Below are 14319 nucleotides of genomic sequence, written 5' to 3'. Positions count from 1 at the left end.
GTCAACCTAACGAGATACTACCTAACACAACTCTGTCTGTATACTTAGCTACACTCAGTGTTAAATTCAAATAATACTTTGTATGCATTCAAAAACATCACACTTCAGATTATAAAAATAGGACAACCGACTGGCTCAACTATCAAACGCAAACGTATGCTATGCTTTAAATTCGTAACACACTCTGAATGTGGCTAGCTAACTAGGTATTAGGACAGAAACTTAGCTGGGGGATTTTTTCCGTGTTATTCAATAAAGGCAGCGAATTGTACAACCTAGCAACACTAAACGTGCAAGACACTTCCCCTGTGTTGTGGCTGGACTTGCAGCGTTGCAGGAAGTTGCATGCGGTTTTTAAAAAATATTTTTATTTGCACCGCGCATCGCAAACGTAGCGCTCGTGTTTTAATTTTGATGAACATGTGTGATGGGAATTTGTGGAATTGCAGTGCTTTTTTTAGTGCTCTTCATTAATTTTATTTTATTTTTTTAAATATCAACAAAAACTAAAAAAATAAAACCCTAAACATGACGTCATTGCATCATAATGCACGTGCACATACACGGTGCACGCATGCGTATATGTGGCAGGCTGTGCACTGCGCACGCAGAGCGAACTGCCATTCTCCCTTCTGCACTTAAGGTCACTACAGCGCCGCTGATTAGAATGGACCTCGTCTAATTTTGCCTGACTCCTGTATATTTGTCCTGAGCTCAGGGGGTGGGGTGGTGGTTGTGTGTGTGTGTGTGTGTGTGTGTGTGTGTGTGTGTGTGTGTGTGTGTGTGTGTGTGTGGGGTGGGGGGGGGGCAGAAGCCCCCCACCAGCCTGGGCTAGAGGTGCACACGGCTCCGAGCAGAGCTGCCAAACCCCCCTGCTAATGAGGCTGTGAACTGCAGCGCTAACGTGCTGCGCTACGTGACGAGAGAAGTAGAGGGGGGGGACACCAAGATAAGGAGACAGGCCAGATAGATTAGGAGAGAAAGTGCAGCGATAAGGAAGGGGAGGCTGGGAGGGAGGCCACGGAAAGAAACGGCAGCCGAGAGGTGAGCGTTCCAGCCGCTGATCTTATTGTGCGGGAAAGCTCACATTTCCACGATGCCCTCGGGCAGGTTGGCTGGGATCTCTGTCAGGCCCTTCCTTCTACAGTCCACAATGTTGTTGTTGCAGGTGCAGCTGGCAGGACAGACAGACGCCTGGGGAGCGCATGACCTCGGCTCGGTCTGAGCGGGGCCTGCCGATCCGGGGAAAACGTGCCGTGGAGCGAGGCACGTTCCCGACCGATCCCGTCCATGGATAGGGAGAGAAGGAACAGACACAGAGAGAAGAACTTGCCGTTACAGAAGCGAGTCCAAGCTGCAGGCCTCGTATCTTGACGGCGGCAAGTCAGCAAGGCCTTTACGTAAATGAATGACATCTGGGCTAAAACGTAATTCCTGCATCCAACAATTAAGTACAATAATCGTGATGAACGGAGCCTCATTGGTTCGTTGTCTCATTGCTGGACATCTGCTTGTGAATATTTTTACCAGTTAGAAACTAAACAATATAAGCAAAAGACATATTTAGTTATATTTATACTAGACAATGAATTTAATATTTAATAATTCGAAGTACGCTTCAAAGCAGTGAGACAATATTTCAGCGTCAAGACTCCTGACGATTGAAACGTTAGTGTTTGGGTCGTGTTGCACCTGTACAGACGAAATCTCTCTTCTGCACGTCGGGGACATTGAGCCCTCTCATGTGGGTGGGGGACATGCACTGTGTGAAGGGGGCCAGCCCCCTCCTCTGACGCAGCCAATCAGAGAGCCAGGACAGGTGGCAGTCGCAGTGCAGGTTGTTGGAGTGCAGGCGGCTGGAGGGAGGGAGGGAGAGAGAGAGAGAGAGAGATGAAGAAAGATAAGTGAAACAAGGGAATAAAGGAAAAGCGGGAGAATGGTGTAAAATGCTTGAGAAGCGATTTTCACATCTGGGGTGGTCGAGCAGGTAAATGAGGAATCACTGAGCAGCACTTAATCAAGGATGCTTATCAATGATTATCAATATATCTGTCCTAGAGACACCGAAACCTGGATGTTAATGCATTGGACAGTTTCCAGTTGCCTGTGTTCAAACTGTCTCCTGAATCGCTGTCACGATGGCACAATCTGCGTAAAAGTCTCAAGAACGGAAGCCACCCTTCTGCAGTTCGTCTTCCCGGCGGCACATTTGCGGTGTTAGTGTAGCTCTGTGATTCTTTAGCGTATTAGTGCCCGCGGCGCGGCACCTGCAGTTCCCCGGAGGAAACTGCTCCCTTCTGGCAGCGTGCTCATTCCGTCAAGGTCTCCACCAGTATGGCAGCGCTCCCAACGCAGCCGCTCGTTTTAATGTCTACGTCTTATGGGCCATTACACGGTGCGGGGGAGGGGCGGCTATGCGGGCGTGAGAAGAGCAGCGTCAGCAGATCCGGGAGGATGGCTGCACCCTTTACAAAAGTAATAATAACGGTGAAATCCCCGCCAGGGGGGCTCAAAGCCTCGGGGGTGAGGATCGGGCGCGACCGCGGGGGCCGCGCGGAGCCTTGGCCGTTCTAAATCCGGTTTAGCGCTTTTTCCTGTTGCTCCGGATTAATTACAGATGAGTGGGATTACAGAGACGGACGCGCAGCACGCCGGCACCTGGCCGCACTCCGAAGCACACGCGCGTGTGTGTGGGGGGGGGGGGGCGTGCCCGCATTGTCTCTGTCCTCCCAGAAACCCACAGAAAGGGCGGATCGGAACACCCGGACCATCGACCCGCATCCGCGGGAAATGACTGTTCCGAGTCTTCCTTTTTATTTGCCGGAGTTATTGAATGGCAAGCACCACGGGGCAATATCATTTGATCTAATTGAATGGTTGCTGCGCGGAGATAGCGAGCATGGGGGAGGGACGAAGAGGACGTGGGGTGGGGGGGTGGGGGGGTTTAGGCGGCTGGACTGTTTCACCACAGCCCCAGAGCCATCCTCCGTCCAACTAAAAAGGATTACAGACATCACTAAACATTTGATTTAATAAGTTGTTTTTACGAGAAACAAATTCAATACTAAGATCTCAGGGATATTAGAGGCTGAAAAATTCAATACGCAGGAAGTGGGGTTCGGGGCCGGCCTCGCCTCGGATAATTCAATACAGCCGCCAATGGGCCTCAGCAGCCCAGAGTCAGCAAATTTGATCCCATGCGAAGGGACGGACTTGTCTGCGGGTGTGACGGATGGGAGCGTGGCCAGGCCACTGGGCCGCGGAGGCCGGCCCGCGGGAGGCTCCGAGGCCCCAGGGACACTGCAGGAGGGGATGGGAACGGCAGCTCCTGACTCCACAGAGTCTATGCAGTACGCCTCAGTCCGGTGGCGGGGGGGGGGGGCCGGGGCTGTCTGTGCCCCTGCGGAAAACGAGAGCACAACCGGTGTTTACCGCTGACATCCACGCTTATTTATGGCCCTCCTGGACCCCGCCGCCGTACCGCACGCTAATCGCGAGGGACGCCGGCCCGATCTCGCACTAACGGACTCGGCCCGGATGGGAGCCGTCCAGGCGTGGGTTGGTCACAGCGGAGTTACTTGTATCGATTATGGTTTTGGGTCTGACCGTGCAGTGACACGGGCTCATGCCGGCGCCATCGCCGTGGCCCCTGCACGGGTCGGTCCACCTCGGAGGGGCTGCGCGCCGTCGCTGTGGAGACGAGCGAGGGGCTGCCTACTTTGCCCCGAACTTCAGGGCTAGAGGAAAAGTTCTGTGCATGGATCGAAGTTTTTGAATATTGTGTGTGTGGAGGTGTTCCACAGAGGTGTGTATTTTGTGTATAATGTACCACAGAGATCGCACGCCCCGCGACGTACCGGCAGCTGAAACCTTGCGAGGCGTACTCTGATCGGCTCGTGGCTGTAGCATGCAGCGGTCGCGCCTCACAGGGCTGGGCGGAGCGCCATGCCCTTTGGCCATGCTGACCTGTAGTGGGGTGGGGCGGAAGGCAGTACTCACAGAGTTCGCAGCTTGGGCATGTGGTTAAAGCTGGACAGCGGGATGAGTGTGATGTTGTTGTTGTTGAGAGTGCTGGAAAGAAAGAAAGAGAAGATCACATGACCCCATCCGTCCTGTGCAACCTCACACAAAGACCGAACTGCAGCGCTGCAGTCAAAAAATGCTTTAAAAAACAGGTTTTCTGAAAGGCATTAAAGCTGAGTTGATTTATGTTTTTAATTAGGGAGACATCTTTAGTAAACGTTTAAAGTAGCAGCAGCATCGTTTGGAGTAATGCCCTGCTCATAAGCCAGGCGTGTACTGCGTGTGAGGCGCGTGTGTGAGCTGTGTGTGTGTGTTGCGTGTGCACTGTGCGTGCGTGCGGTGTGTATAACGCACGAACGGCGTGAGCCAACAGCAGGACGTCACGGGGGAGGCGGGACGGCGAGGTCATGCAGACTCCGCCTCGTTAGCCTTCGTCCACCGCCAATCTCGTAAAACAGCCCGTCCCGCACTTGCCAAACGTGAGCCCATCCCGCTCCTCCCAGGCAAAGTAATGGTTCCTGCCCGCCTAGGCCACAGAACCGGGCCGGGGCGGGAGTGGATGTGACCACAGGATAATATAGTTCAGTGTAAAAATCACTCTCCTCAACAACAGTGTGGCCTTAAGACAGGGCTGCGTTAAAAAAAAGCTCAACTTTTTTTTTTTTTACATCACGCAAAAGAGAAAAAGCGAGTCCCTCTAAAACAACATTCCTACGGAACTTTTAATGACAATCTTGATGGTTTTTTTTAACTTTATTAAGGCCGAGGGAGCGAAATAAAGGAAGAAAAAAAAACATCTCAACGGCAAAATGGAAAACGATTGTTATTCCATGAGAATATTACACGCGCAGGCGGGAGGATCACCCTTTGTGGCGAACTGACCCACGACGGCCAGGAGGAGACGGAGGTCCTCTCCGCCCCGAGGCCGCTGCGGGCTTGTGCTGCCCCGGCCGGGTTAAGGGATTACTGAAGCCCCTGCATCACGACGCTGGGGGACTCCGAGCCATGCCCAGGGAGAGGACACCACTTATCCATGAGCCTCCGGTGCCCCTCCGGGTGATAAAATCCACCCACACATGCAGACAGACAAAAGATGTTTTTCTCGGTGACACCGGTTGGGGCACAGGGAAAGTACTGAGGAATAGGAATATTCTCCGAGGAACAGGGGTGCGCACTGAGGAACGGGAATATTTCCAGGGGAATGGGCGTATTTACACTGGAATGGGTGTATGTATTGGGTAAATGTTTTGAGGAACGGGTAAACGTATCGAGTGAAGCCAGTATGCAATAAAGCAGGAGGCCATAAGGACGGCCCCTAGCAGAGCAGCCCCAGACTAGGCTGACAGTGCAGGTGCTCTCCGGCTCATCCGTATTTCGATCGGACAGTTTTCAGGTTTAAAAAAAAAAACACACCCTTGGTTGAAAGAATATTTTCTGGATTCTGTACCCCCAGCCATAGTAAGAGAACCCGTGCTCACTCCTGACCCGGCGTGTGAGTCGGGACGAAGAGATGACCTTCCAGGGATGGGCAGGTGTGAGAGCGTGTGCGGTCCGTGCGGGCACGTCGCTTTAATCTGCGCGGCTCTGTCGACTGCAGCTGCAGAGCGAAGGCGATACGAAGCTTTGGTCCGCAAAACGCACGCGGGATTAACACGAGAGCGGCACAGGTCTCGCCGGCCCCTTGTCTCCCTGTTTAATAAGGGAATCCGTCTGTTCCGTTGTTCTTTCAGAGGCTGATCGCCATCGCTTGCTGCTGCAGAGCTAAGCGACGACTCCGCCAGGTCTACCGAGAAACACGCTCGCACTTCAATGAGACCGAATCCGCACTCCTGACCAACGAGACCCTGGGAAACTTTGCAGTCCCGCCTGCCGCTTTTTTGTCGAGGCCCTGCCGCAAGGGGGGGGTGTCAGCGAGATGGAGGGGCGGTTAGCCGCCAGGCACCGGGGCCGTCTCGACGGGACCTTCTCTCTCTCTTTTTCCGAGGAAAGTTTCCCACAGTCAGAGAAAAGCCGGCACAGGGGTCTGGAGTGCCCTCAGTGTTTCTCCGGCCCCTCATTAAAGGAACTTTACGAGCTCCTGGATGTGGCACTCTTCAAGAGAGGCGCTGTTGTGGGGAGCAGGGGATTCCGAGGGGCGGAAGGAAGAGCGAAAAACAAGAGAAGGAGAAAAAAAGACCGTGTCAGAGTTGGCTCGCTCACACAGTCGCGCAGCGCGACACGCTAGGCTCACCAGCAGCGGCCCACGTGGCTGCGCCCGGATGGGTCTCCGACCTCCTGCACCTCACCGTGCTACGGGACCCCCCTCCGGAGGAGGCGCGTCTAGACCGTCCAGACGGAAGGGACGACTCTTCCCGCGGGCCTCACGCCACGCCACTTATATCATACAACGCCGGCCGAAATGTGGGACGCACGGGGCGAGGCGTTTACCGTCCTCTTCACGTTCATCGCAGAGCGAGATCTGGAAGGTTCCGTGCGGCTCCACGGGAGGGCACAGCAGTCGCCGCCGCACGACAGCGAGGGTGCGCCGGCCCTTTAAGGCGGACCCCGCGGGCCGAAGACACCGCGATCAGACGCTGCCTCGCTATTTCAAACGAACCCGGCGAGCGCAAACAGAGGCGTAACGTGCCGCGCAAAATCCCACGTGAAAAAGAGTCCTCTCGAAGAGAAAAGCTGGGGAAAAATCCGGGCGGAGTGTGTATGTTCGGAGAGGAGCGAACCGGATGAGCAGGTACTCCAGCAAAGATGGACGTGCCTCTCCGGCCCTCGATGGGGCCATTACCGCTTAAATGAGGACAGATTGGACCGAAGCTGCTCCCTTTCCTTCTCCGCTCCTCCGGCTCTCGCCCCGGCCGCCCGGGAGCGAATGATTAACTGCGTGTCCGCGTCCAACCGCTGCGCAGTGGTCAATCACCACCACCCTCCCGACGCCCCCACCTAATGCTCCGGCATTAGGGAAGAGAGATAAGGCTGGTGGGGGCCGCACGCAGCGGTGAGGCAATTTCCTGCGTAGGGGAGAGTGGTGTTTGGGACCTAATGATGTGTCTCGTCCCCTCTCCCGTGCTCTGGGCTGCTCACCTCACTATTGTCTGTCACGTGAAGCCTCCTATTGACAGAAAGGCAACCTTTCAATTAGGCCAGCCAGAAGTAAGACCGATTTGTCCTGTGGGAGGCAAACTGGAGTTGCAAATTAAAGATGCATGGAATATCTGATTTGCTCCGAATCCCAGCTTCACTCTTTGCCCCATGCTCTCACTCCCTCTCTCTCTCGCTCCCTCTCTCTCTCTCTCTCTCTCTCTCTCTCTCCTGTAACCGCAGAGGGGCCATCACTCTCTAACTACCAGCGGCGAGGGCATTAGGCAGAGCAGAACAGAACTAATGTTTTTTACATGGGCTCTGAGGTCAGAAATGATTAGTAGGACCCCCAAAAAATAAATAAATAATAAAGGAGTTTTTTAAAAAAAGGGAGCGAGGTCCACTTCAGCTGTTGCCTGGGAGTCTGCTACCGGACTCTCCTAAAACAGAAAAAACGAACGCGGCTAGACCAGACAGCCCCGAAAACGCCGCGCGCCCGGCACCGCGGAGACGCTACAGCGGCTCCCTGTCCTCGCGCTTCCCGCCGGCCGCCTGGCTCCACGAGCTAACTGCATGCTTTCGAAGCAGCATTTGCACTAATGATCCGAGGGGAATACAGTGGAACAGCAGTGTGAAAGAGCCGCTCCAAACAAAGGGACGACAGCGTCATGGATTTACGCTCGCGGTTCACGGTGCACGTGCACAGTGGAAAGGAGACTAGCACGATGCAGCCCGCTGTTGAACGCGGCCCGCCGGGGCCCCCAGGGGCCCACGCCAGCACAGTAAACCCAGCCCGGGTCGAGATGAGCCGTCTGTGCCAAGCTGTCAAGAAAATGCACTGTGCACACCCTGACAAATGACAGCACTTGGCAGGATGGGGGAGGATTGCTACTGCTACCGCGCGAAAATGCGGCGTCTCTTATCAGCGCGCGGTGGGAGGGAAAGTCACCTTCAGCGCACACAGCCCAAACGCCTCTGCTCCCCTCCTCATGGAGAGAAAAAAATCACACAGCCTGCATGGCCAAACATTTCCCATGATCTGACATTTCGTCGGGAACCAGGGTTTTCTCTACAAAAGTGGTTATAAAATATGCAGGCGTCCCAGTGCTCCACAGAGCGGTGAGTGAGTGTGTGTGTGTGTGTGTGTGCGCGCACGCGCGTGTGTACGTGTGTGTGTGTGTGTGTGTGTGTGTGTGTTTGTGTGCACGAGCGTGCATAAGTCTGTGCACGAGCCAGACTCAAACCTCGGGGCAGCTTGTCAAGTAGTCACAGCGCTGGAAATTTGCCCTTTGTCATTTTGGCTCCCTAAAAAAATCCGAAAACTTTCCTTTGAAAGTACCAATAAAACGTGCAGATGGCTACAGAACGGAGGTCGAAACTACAACAGCACCAACTCATGGGCTCGCAAACATGAACTGTTCATTACAAACGTATAATAATACAATATAATTACATAATAATACTATATAACGACCTATAATAATACTACATAGTAACATCACTAAGAAACAAAACACCCCCAGTTTCTGTTTGAGATGCCGGTTCAACTTTAGCGTGTCAGCTCGAAAGAGCTGTTTTGTGAGCCAGTGCATTTCGCACTCGGCGCTTTACCAAATATGAAACAATCCCGTTGTTTTTGTTTTTAAAGAGTCACCCACACTGGTAGATCCGAAGCCGCAACGATTTCTTGCTAACTCAGGAATATCTTCAATAAATAAAAGTGCCCTTTCCATGCACGACTATGTGAGTGTGCCTTTTTTCAGAGTGTGTTGATGACAATGATAACGATGCCATCATGGCGACGTGAGCCGTAATTGATAAATTATTTTTGGGAAATTTCACCCCGAGAATGGCACATTGGACAGAATATGGTCACTGAGGAAAGATCCAGCAAGAAAGTGAACAAAAACGCGGACGACGTTTTCATCGAGTTAAAACGAAATTTCTAAAAGATAAATGCCCTCAAACTGTCTGCCGCCTGACAAAGAAGACTACATTAGCGCTGGCAGCGAGGGGAAGTTGAGGTGAGGTGTCGAGCGGAAGATGAAACGCCCCCCACCCCCACCATCTGATCAGAGATGAAGAACCTGAAACTCTGAACCCTGGTGCGAAATAGTGACATGCTAATATGAACCCACTTGGGCGCACAGACCAACGCACGCAAAGCCACGGACCCGAGTGCTCTGTGGCTCCAGCTCTCCTGGGAAAACGCTTCACTCATTACAGCGCTGGACACAAGCACTCTCTCTCCACTCCACTGGAATGCGAGGGACATCTCCCAGCCTGTGGGGGTGGGGGGTAGATAGCTTCGTCATTAGTCCAGTCATTAGTACGGTTACGGTAAATATTCATCGCGATTCATCACCAGAACGAGCCGGTCGTTCGCGCTCCGTGGCACGCCGACACTAGATCGCGCACCGGGTGCTCCACCGGAGATGCGACGCCCGCTCCGTTCCCGCCCGAACGGGACGTGGGCGTGCCTCACACAGCGGCCTCCTCCGGTGCGCCGGCGGAAGCCGGGTCCGGAACTCCCGTCTGGAACGCTGTTGCAATGCGCTGCATCTGTTGAAAGGGGTCCTTAACGCCGGACGCAAGGAGTCAGAGGGATAAGCCTTCCACGTCTCACGTATCGGAGGAGGCCTCGGCCCCGCAGAGGGTGGGCTCGGGGACCCAGGGGGTCACTCATCTGCGAGATGTTCTTCTCAACGTTCCATGCTGCCATTGAAAAGAACCGAATCCTTCTTCCATTGTATTTGTGTTTCGCCATTTTAGAATGCACCAGATCCCAGGAAGACACAATACATAGTAAAAAAAAAAGTCAAAATTGAAAATTAAAATGATTTAATTTCGGTAGATAATCACTACAAGGGAATTTTGTCATTAAAGCCAAATACCGTCTATCTTTAGATAGAATGAGCCTTCACGTTTGGCCCAGTGCTGTCGTATGGATAATTTAGGCTTTCGGTCAGGCAGAGCAGGGCCCGCGGTGGACACAGGGCTGGGCCATTAGGCTCCCACAGGGATGTGCTGCTGCATGCATCTCCCAGGCGAAGGGGTGAGCTGGGTTACACAGCCACGGGGTACCCCTTACTCCCGCCGCCACCGAAACTAGTCCCCGCGCCGCGCGCACCCCTCCGTTTAATCGGCCGTCGGAAGCGAGGCCGGAATTCTGCACGAGGAGGCCGCCGTTCAGAGCTTGCTTAACACATCACGATTGGCTGGCTGATACGTGACGCCGGCCCGGGCCGTGCGGACGGATGCTTCAATCAGCGGGAGAGCCAAGCGCATGTTCACATCCCACTGTTCTCCACGGCTGGGCATTCGGTAATGGGCTTTGGCGGAATCTGAGGATATTCTCTATTATTAATGAAAATTGATTCCTGACTCACTCACACTTTTTCCGCCCTCGTGTACTTCAGTTTTTTTCCCCTTTTCTGTTTCTTTTCTTTCCCCCCTGAAACGGCCGTTTAAGGTTTCCCAGCCGCCGGCTGACGGTCTGAGGACAGAGCGAGAGACATCACTCCCCTCCCCTCCTGCTCACCTCTTTCCTCGGTGCCTGCTGTCTTGCTCTCGCCTGCGTCTCCGTATGTCGTGCCCCCTCCCATCCCAGCAGAGTGCTCCTCCAGTTTCTCCCGATCCAGCCATTCCTCAATAACGCTTCCGAAACTTCCTCCTGGCTAATGATGATGTATGGAGGTGCCTCGCGCCTCCTCCTGCCCCGGAGCCACAGGATAAATGGACGTGGCTCGTCTGGGGGATGATGCTGACACTTAGCGCCCCGCAACCAGCCTGACAGACGAGGCTGCAGTAGCTTCTGTCTATCTCTCTTTCTGTCTATCTCTCCCCCTCCCTGCTATTGTCTGGGTGGGAGCGCACAGCCCTGTGTCACCGCGCAATCGTCCCCGCCGCCTGCCGTCAAAACAGCGCCACTGCCCGGTAACAGACCCCAAGCTCAGACAGGACCCTCTGCACGCCGCCCGAGCCCACAAAGTGACCGCGAGCTCTAAAGGTTCCGCGATAAGATCACTCCGTTAGCAGAAAAAGGGAGCGGTACCCTCTCTCTGCCCTGTGGCCCGGCCAAAAGCATCCCGGCGCGCGAGGCGGGAGAGCCGTTTTTTGCAGCCCCGGTTTTCTCCACAGGACACAACGCGCACACGCGTGCGCGGACGCGGGAGCGGAGCCGCACTTTTAACGGCGAGACGCTTCACGCGCAACGGCCACAACAACGGAAAAGTCCGCGGGGAGCGCGTCTTCTGCAGAGACGGCAGCAGTGCAGCAGAGGATGACAAACGGGCAACTTTCCCTGTCGCACAGTCATTATGGCAGAATACGCACGCGAGCGCACACGCGCGCACACGCACGCGAGCGCCCGGCGGTGGCAACAGATTGGACAGGGTGACACCGGCACTGCTGCTGCGCCGCAGGTCCGCGGCACTTTCGTGCCGCACGCAACACACTTTGTCCTTCAAGGACAGTCAAAGCGATACACACCCACACGCGCGAGCGTACACAAAACGCATGCAGCCACAGACACACACACACACACACAGAGAGAGAGAGAGAGAGAGAGAGAGAGAGAGAGAGAGAGAGAGGGAGCTCTGAAGTGAAAGAGAAGGAAGAGAAGGGATAACAGGGAGAGAACAGAGAGGAGGGGGACTCACAGTATCTCCAGATCGCGCAGTGCTCGGAAAGCTCCATCTTCGATGCAGCTGATGTGGTTGCTGTCCAGTTGCCTGCAGATGAGAGACAGGAGTCAGCAGCAGGTCTGCAGACCAGCGGGGTGGGGGCCGGGGGAGGGGGAAGGAGGGGTGGGGGTGGGGGAGGAGCAGTGTGGGGGGTGGGGGGGGGGGGGGGCAGACACACTGAGCTCTCACCTCCGCTCTCCTCCCCGCAGTCAGAGACGAGGACCAAATGGCTAACAGTGGCCTGCTTGGCTACAGCATATTGTGCCCCCTCCCCTCCCCTCCCCTCTCTCCCTCTCTCCCTCTCTCTCTCCCTCTCTCCCTCTCTCTCTCGCTCTCTCCCTCTCTCTCTCTCTCTCGCTCTCTCTCAATGCCACATTCCATTTATCCAGCGATAAGGAACTATGGGGGCAAAGAGGGAAAAGGAGAAGAGAGAGAGATACGGAAAGGTAGATTAGAGAGAGGGTGAGAGAAGGAGGGAGAGAAAGAGATAGAGTGGGAGATAGAGAGAGAGAGAGAGAGTGAGCGGTACACAGTGAGGCAGAAGAGACTGGGCAGGGGCTGGCCATAGTGCACAGCCCACCATGTCTGTCAACTCTCCGTAAATATTAATTGCATTTTCTCTGGCTCCCTCCCTCGCTCCCCACCTCTCCCTTTTCCTCTATCCATCCTCTCCCTCTCTTTTGCTCTCTCTCTCTCTCTCTCTCTCTCTCTCTCTTTTTTTAAGTCAGAAAGGGAGTAATTTCATTACATTAGAGCATCCAATCCATTACAAGCTTTTACCGGCTCTGTCACTGAAACAATTTCATTAAAGGCAGGGCTTGGTAAATCAGGCGGGCGCAGGGTGCTGCCCTCCCAGACGTGCTCACTACTCGCCCTTCCTTCCTCTTCCTCTTCCTCCTCCTCCCCTTGACTTTAATTTGAGGGCCCACACGCCGCCACCAACCCGTTCTATGGTCCAAAAGTGGAGATGAATGGATCACAGACTGTAAAGACTGAGTGGTTTATTTCGCTCAGAGGCAGCGGTGACGACTCACCTGCCGCGGACCCAGTGCCTCTGCCCTGCCTCTTTAGAGAAGGGGGTAAAAAAACTCCCGAACTCCCTCTCTGCGGGCTGCTGTTCCCACAAACCCGACCGTCCGTCTCCGTTAGGGAATAGGGGAGCCATTCAGATAGCAGGCAGCTAGGCCATGAGCTGGAATTCCATTCAGGATTCGTGTAAGGTGAGACGCACAGGCACAGGAGAAACGGCGCTGGGCTCGGAGGTCAAGCAGGCTGTTAGCCGTTCTGATTCCTTTGCCCCTCAGGACAGGCGACCGGGGGCCTGGACCGTGCCGACGACCCTGCGTCAGGCTCGTTAGCAGAGGGAGGGATCCCAAACGCGGACCGGCGAGCCGCCGGTTTTGGTCGCGGCGCCTCAGTCTAGTCAAGTGGACAAGTACTGGTGCAAAATGCACAGCAATGATACGAGGCTCCTTCTATCTGGAGTGAAGACAGCAGTTCTAACTGTCTGTTCATGTGTGGCTGACTGCCTCCTGTGTTCATATGTGTACTGTATGATATCCTCGGAAGTGCGTGTGTGTGTGTGTGTGTGTGTCAAAGAGAGAATAGAAGTCCCAAATTTAATTTCCTTCACTCTAATTACATTGGCCTTTAATCACTGCAGGCGTGAGCCGTATTGGCAGTTTGATGCTCCCACACTGCCAGTGTGTTCCATCTGGAGAGGGTCAGGAGACCAGGCGAGGGGGCCCAGGCGGTGGGGGCGGAGTGGGGTTGGGGTTGGGGTTGAGTCCCAGGCTCTAGCCCCCAGCAAGCCCCCAGCAGAGAGAGCTTGATGTTAAGCAGCAGTACTGCGGCGGCTCCCGGCTTACGCGGGGAGCGTCACGGTCAGTGAAAAAGGCCCGGCTAGCTGTGAACGCAGGCGGGTCGGGCGCTGGGTATGAGCGCTATCCCGGTACACCAGGGAGACCCTGTGTTGTGAACCAGCGATGCTGTGAATCTGCAGTAATGCGTCAGGGTAGCGTGGGGGGGAAGCGGATGTGTGCCGGTGGAACGTGCTTGGGGGGCTTGGGGGGAGTCCCTGCTGCAGCCTCGGGGCTTCCTGGGCCAGGCTGCGCTCAGCTCCCAGAGGCCAGAGCGAGGGGGCACCAGTGGACACGGACCAGCGGAGAGCGTGTGCAATGATGAGCAGACGCAGCCGGTCTTGAAGCACGCACGCATGCACACACACACACACACACACACACACACACACGCACACTGCCAGCACAGCACTTCAGGCAGGCAAACATGGGATGAGAGCTGTTCTACTTTTATGAGCATCCTGATAAGAACCTCCCAAAACGTGACAAAGAAACATGTGTGTGTGTGTGGGGGGGTGTGTGTGCGCGCATATTCCCCAATACGCCCAGGGCTCCGCCGCAGCGTGGGCACGCCCCAGTGACCTGGCACTCACAAAGATCAACCCGCCCTCACTGGGCCAAGCGACCGGAGAGGGAACAGAGTGCACGACGCAGAACACGCGACCGGAGAGAGCGGCTAA

The 14319-nt window shown here is 54.9% G+C and overlaps 1 protein-coding gene across 3 annotated transcripts in view; it reads right to left on the bottom strand.

Moving 5' to 3' along the window:
• The window catches only part of slit3 (slit homolog 3 (Drosophila)), a 118477-nt gene that overhangs the window by 38286 nt on the left and 65872 nt on the right, over window positions 1–14319 (bottom strand). For 2 of the 3 annotated variants that reach the window (XM_035532272.1, XM_035532273.1), the window contains exons 6-9: window positions 11757–11828; window positions 4000–4071; window positions 1693–1856; window positions 1088–1232 (exon numbers count right to left, since the gene is read on the bottom strand). In XM_035532272.1, coding sequence (XP_035388165.1) covers window positions 1088–1232; window positions 1693–1856; window positions 4000–4071; window positions 11757–11828 — 453 coding nt within the window. Of the gene's footprint in view, window positions 1–1087; window positions 1233–1692; window positions 1857–3999; window positions 4072–10636; window positions 10815–11756; window positions 11829–14319 lie in introns of those variants that run through there. The other variant, XM_035532274.1, reaches the window with a different exon arrangement.

This window comes from Electrophorus electricus, chromosome 12, assembly GCF_013358815.1.
Source record: "Electrophorus electricus isolate fEleEle1 chromosome 12, fEleEle1.pri, whole genome shotgun sequence".
In the NCBI taxonomy this organism is placed as follows: Eukaryota; Metazoa; Chordata; class Actinopteri; order Gymnotiformes; family Gymnotidae; genus Electrophorus; species Electrophorus electricus.
The sequence above is the reverse complement of the archived record's forward strand: the minus strand, read 5'-3'. Positions and strand labels throughout refer to the sequence as shown.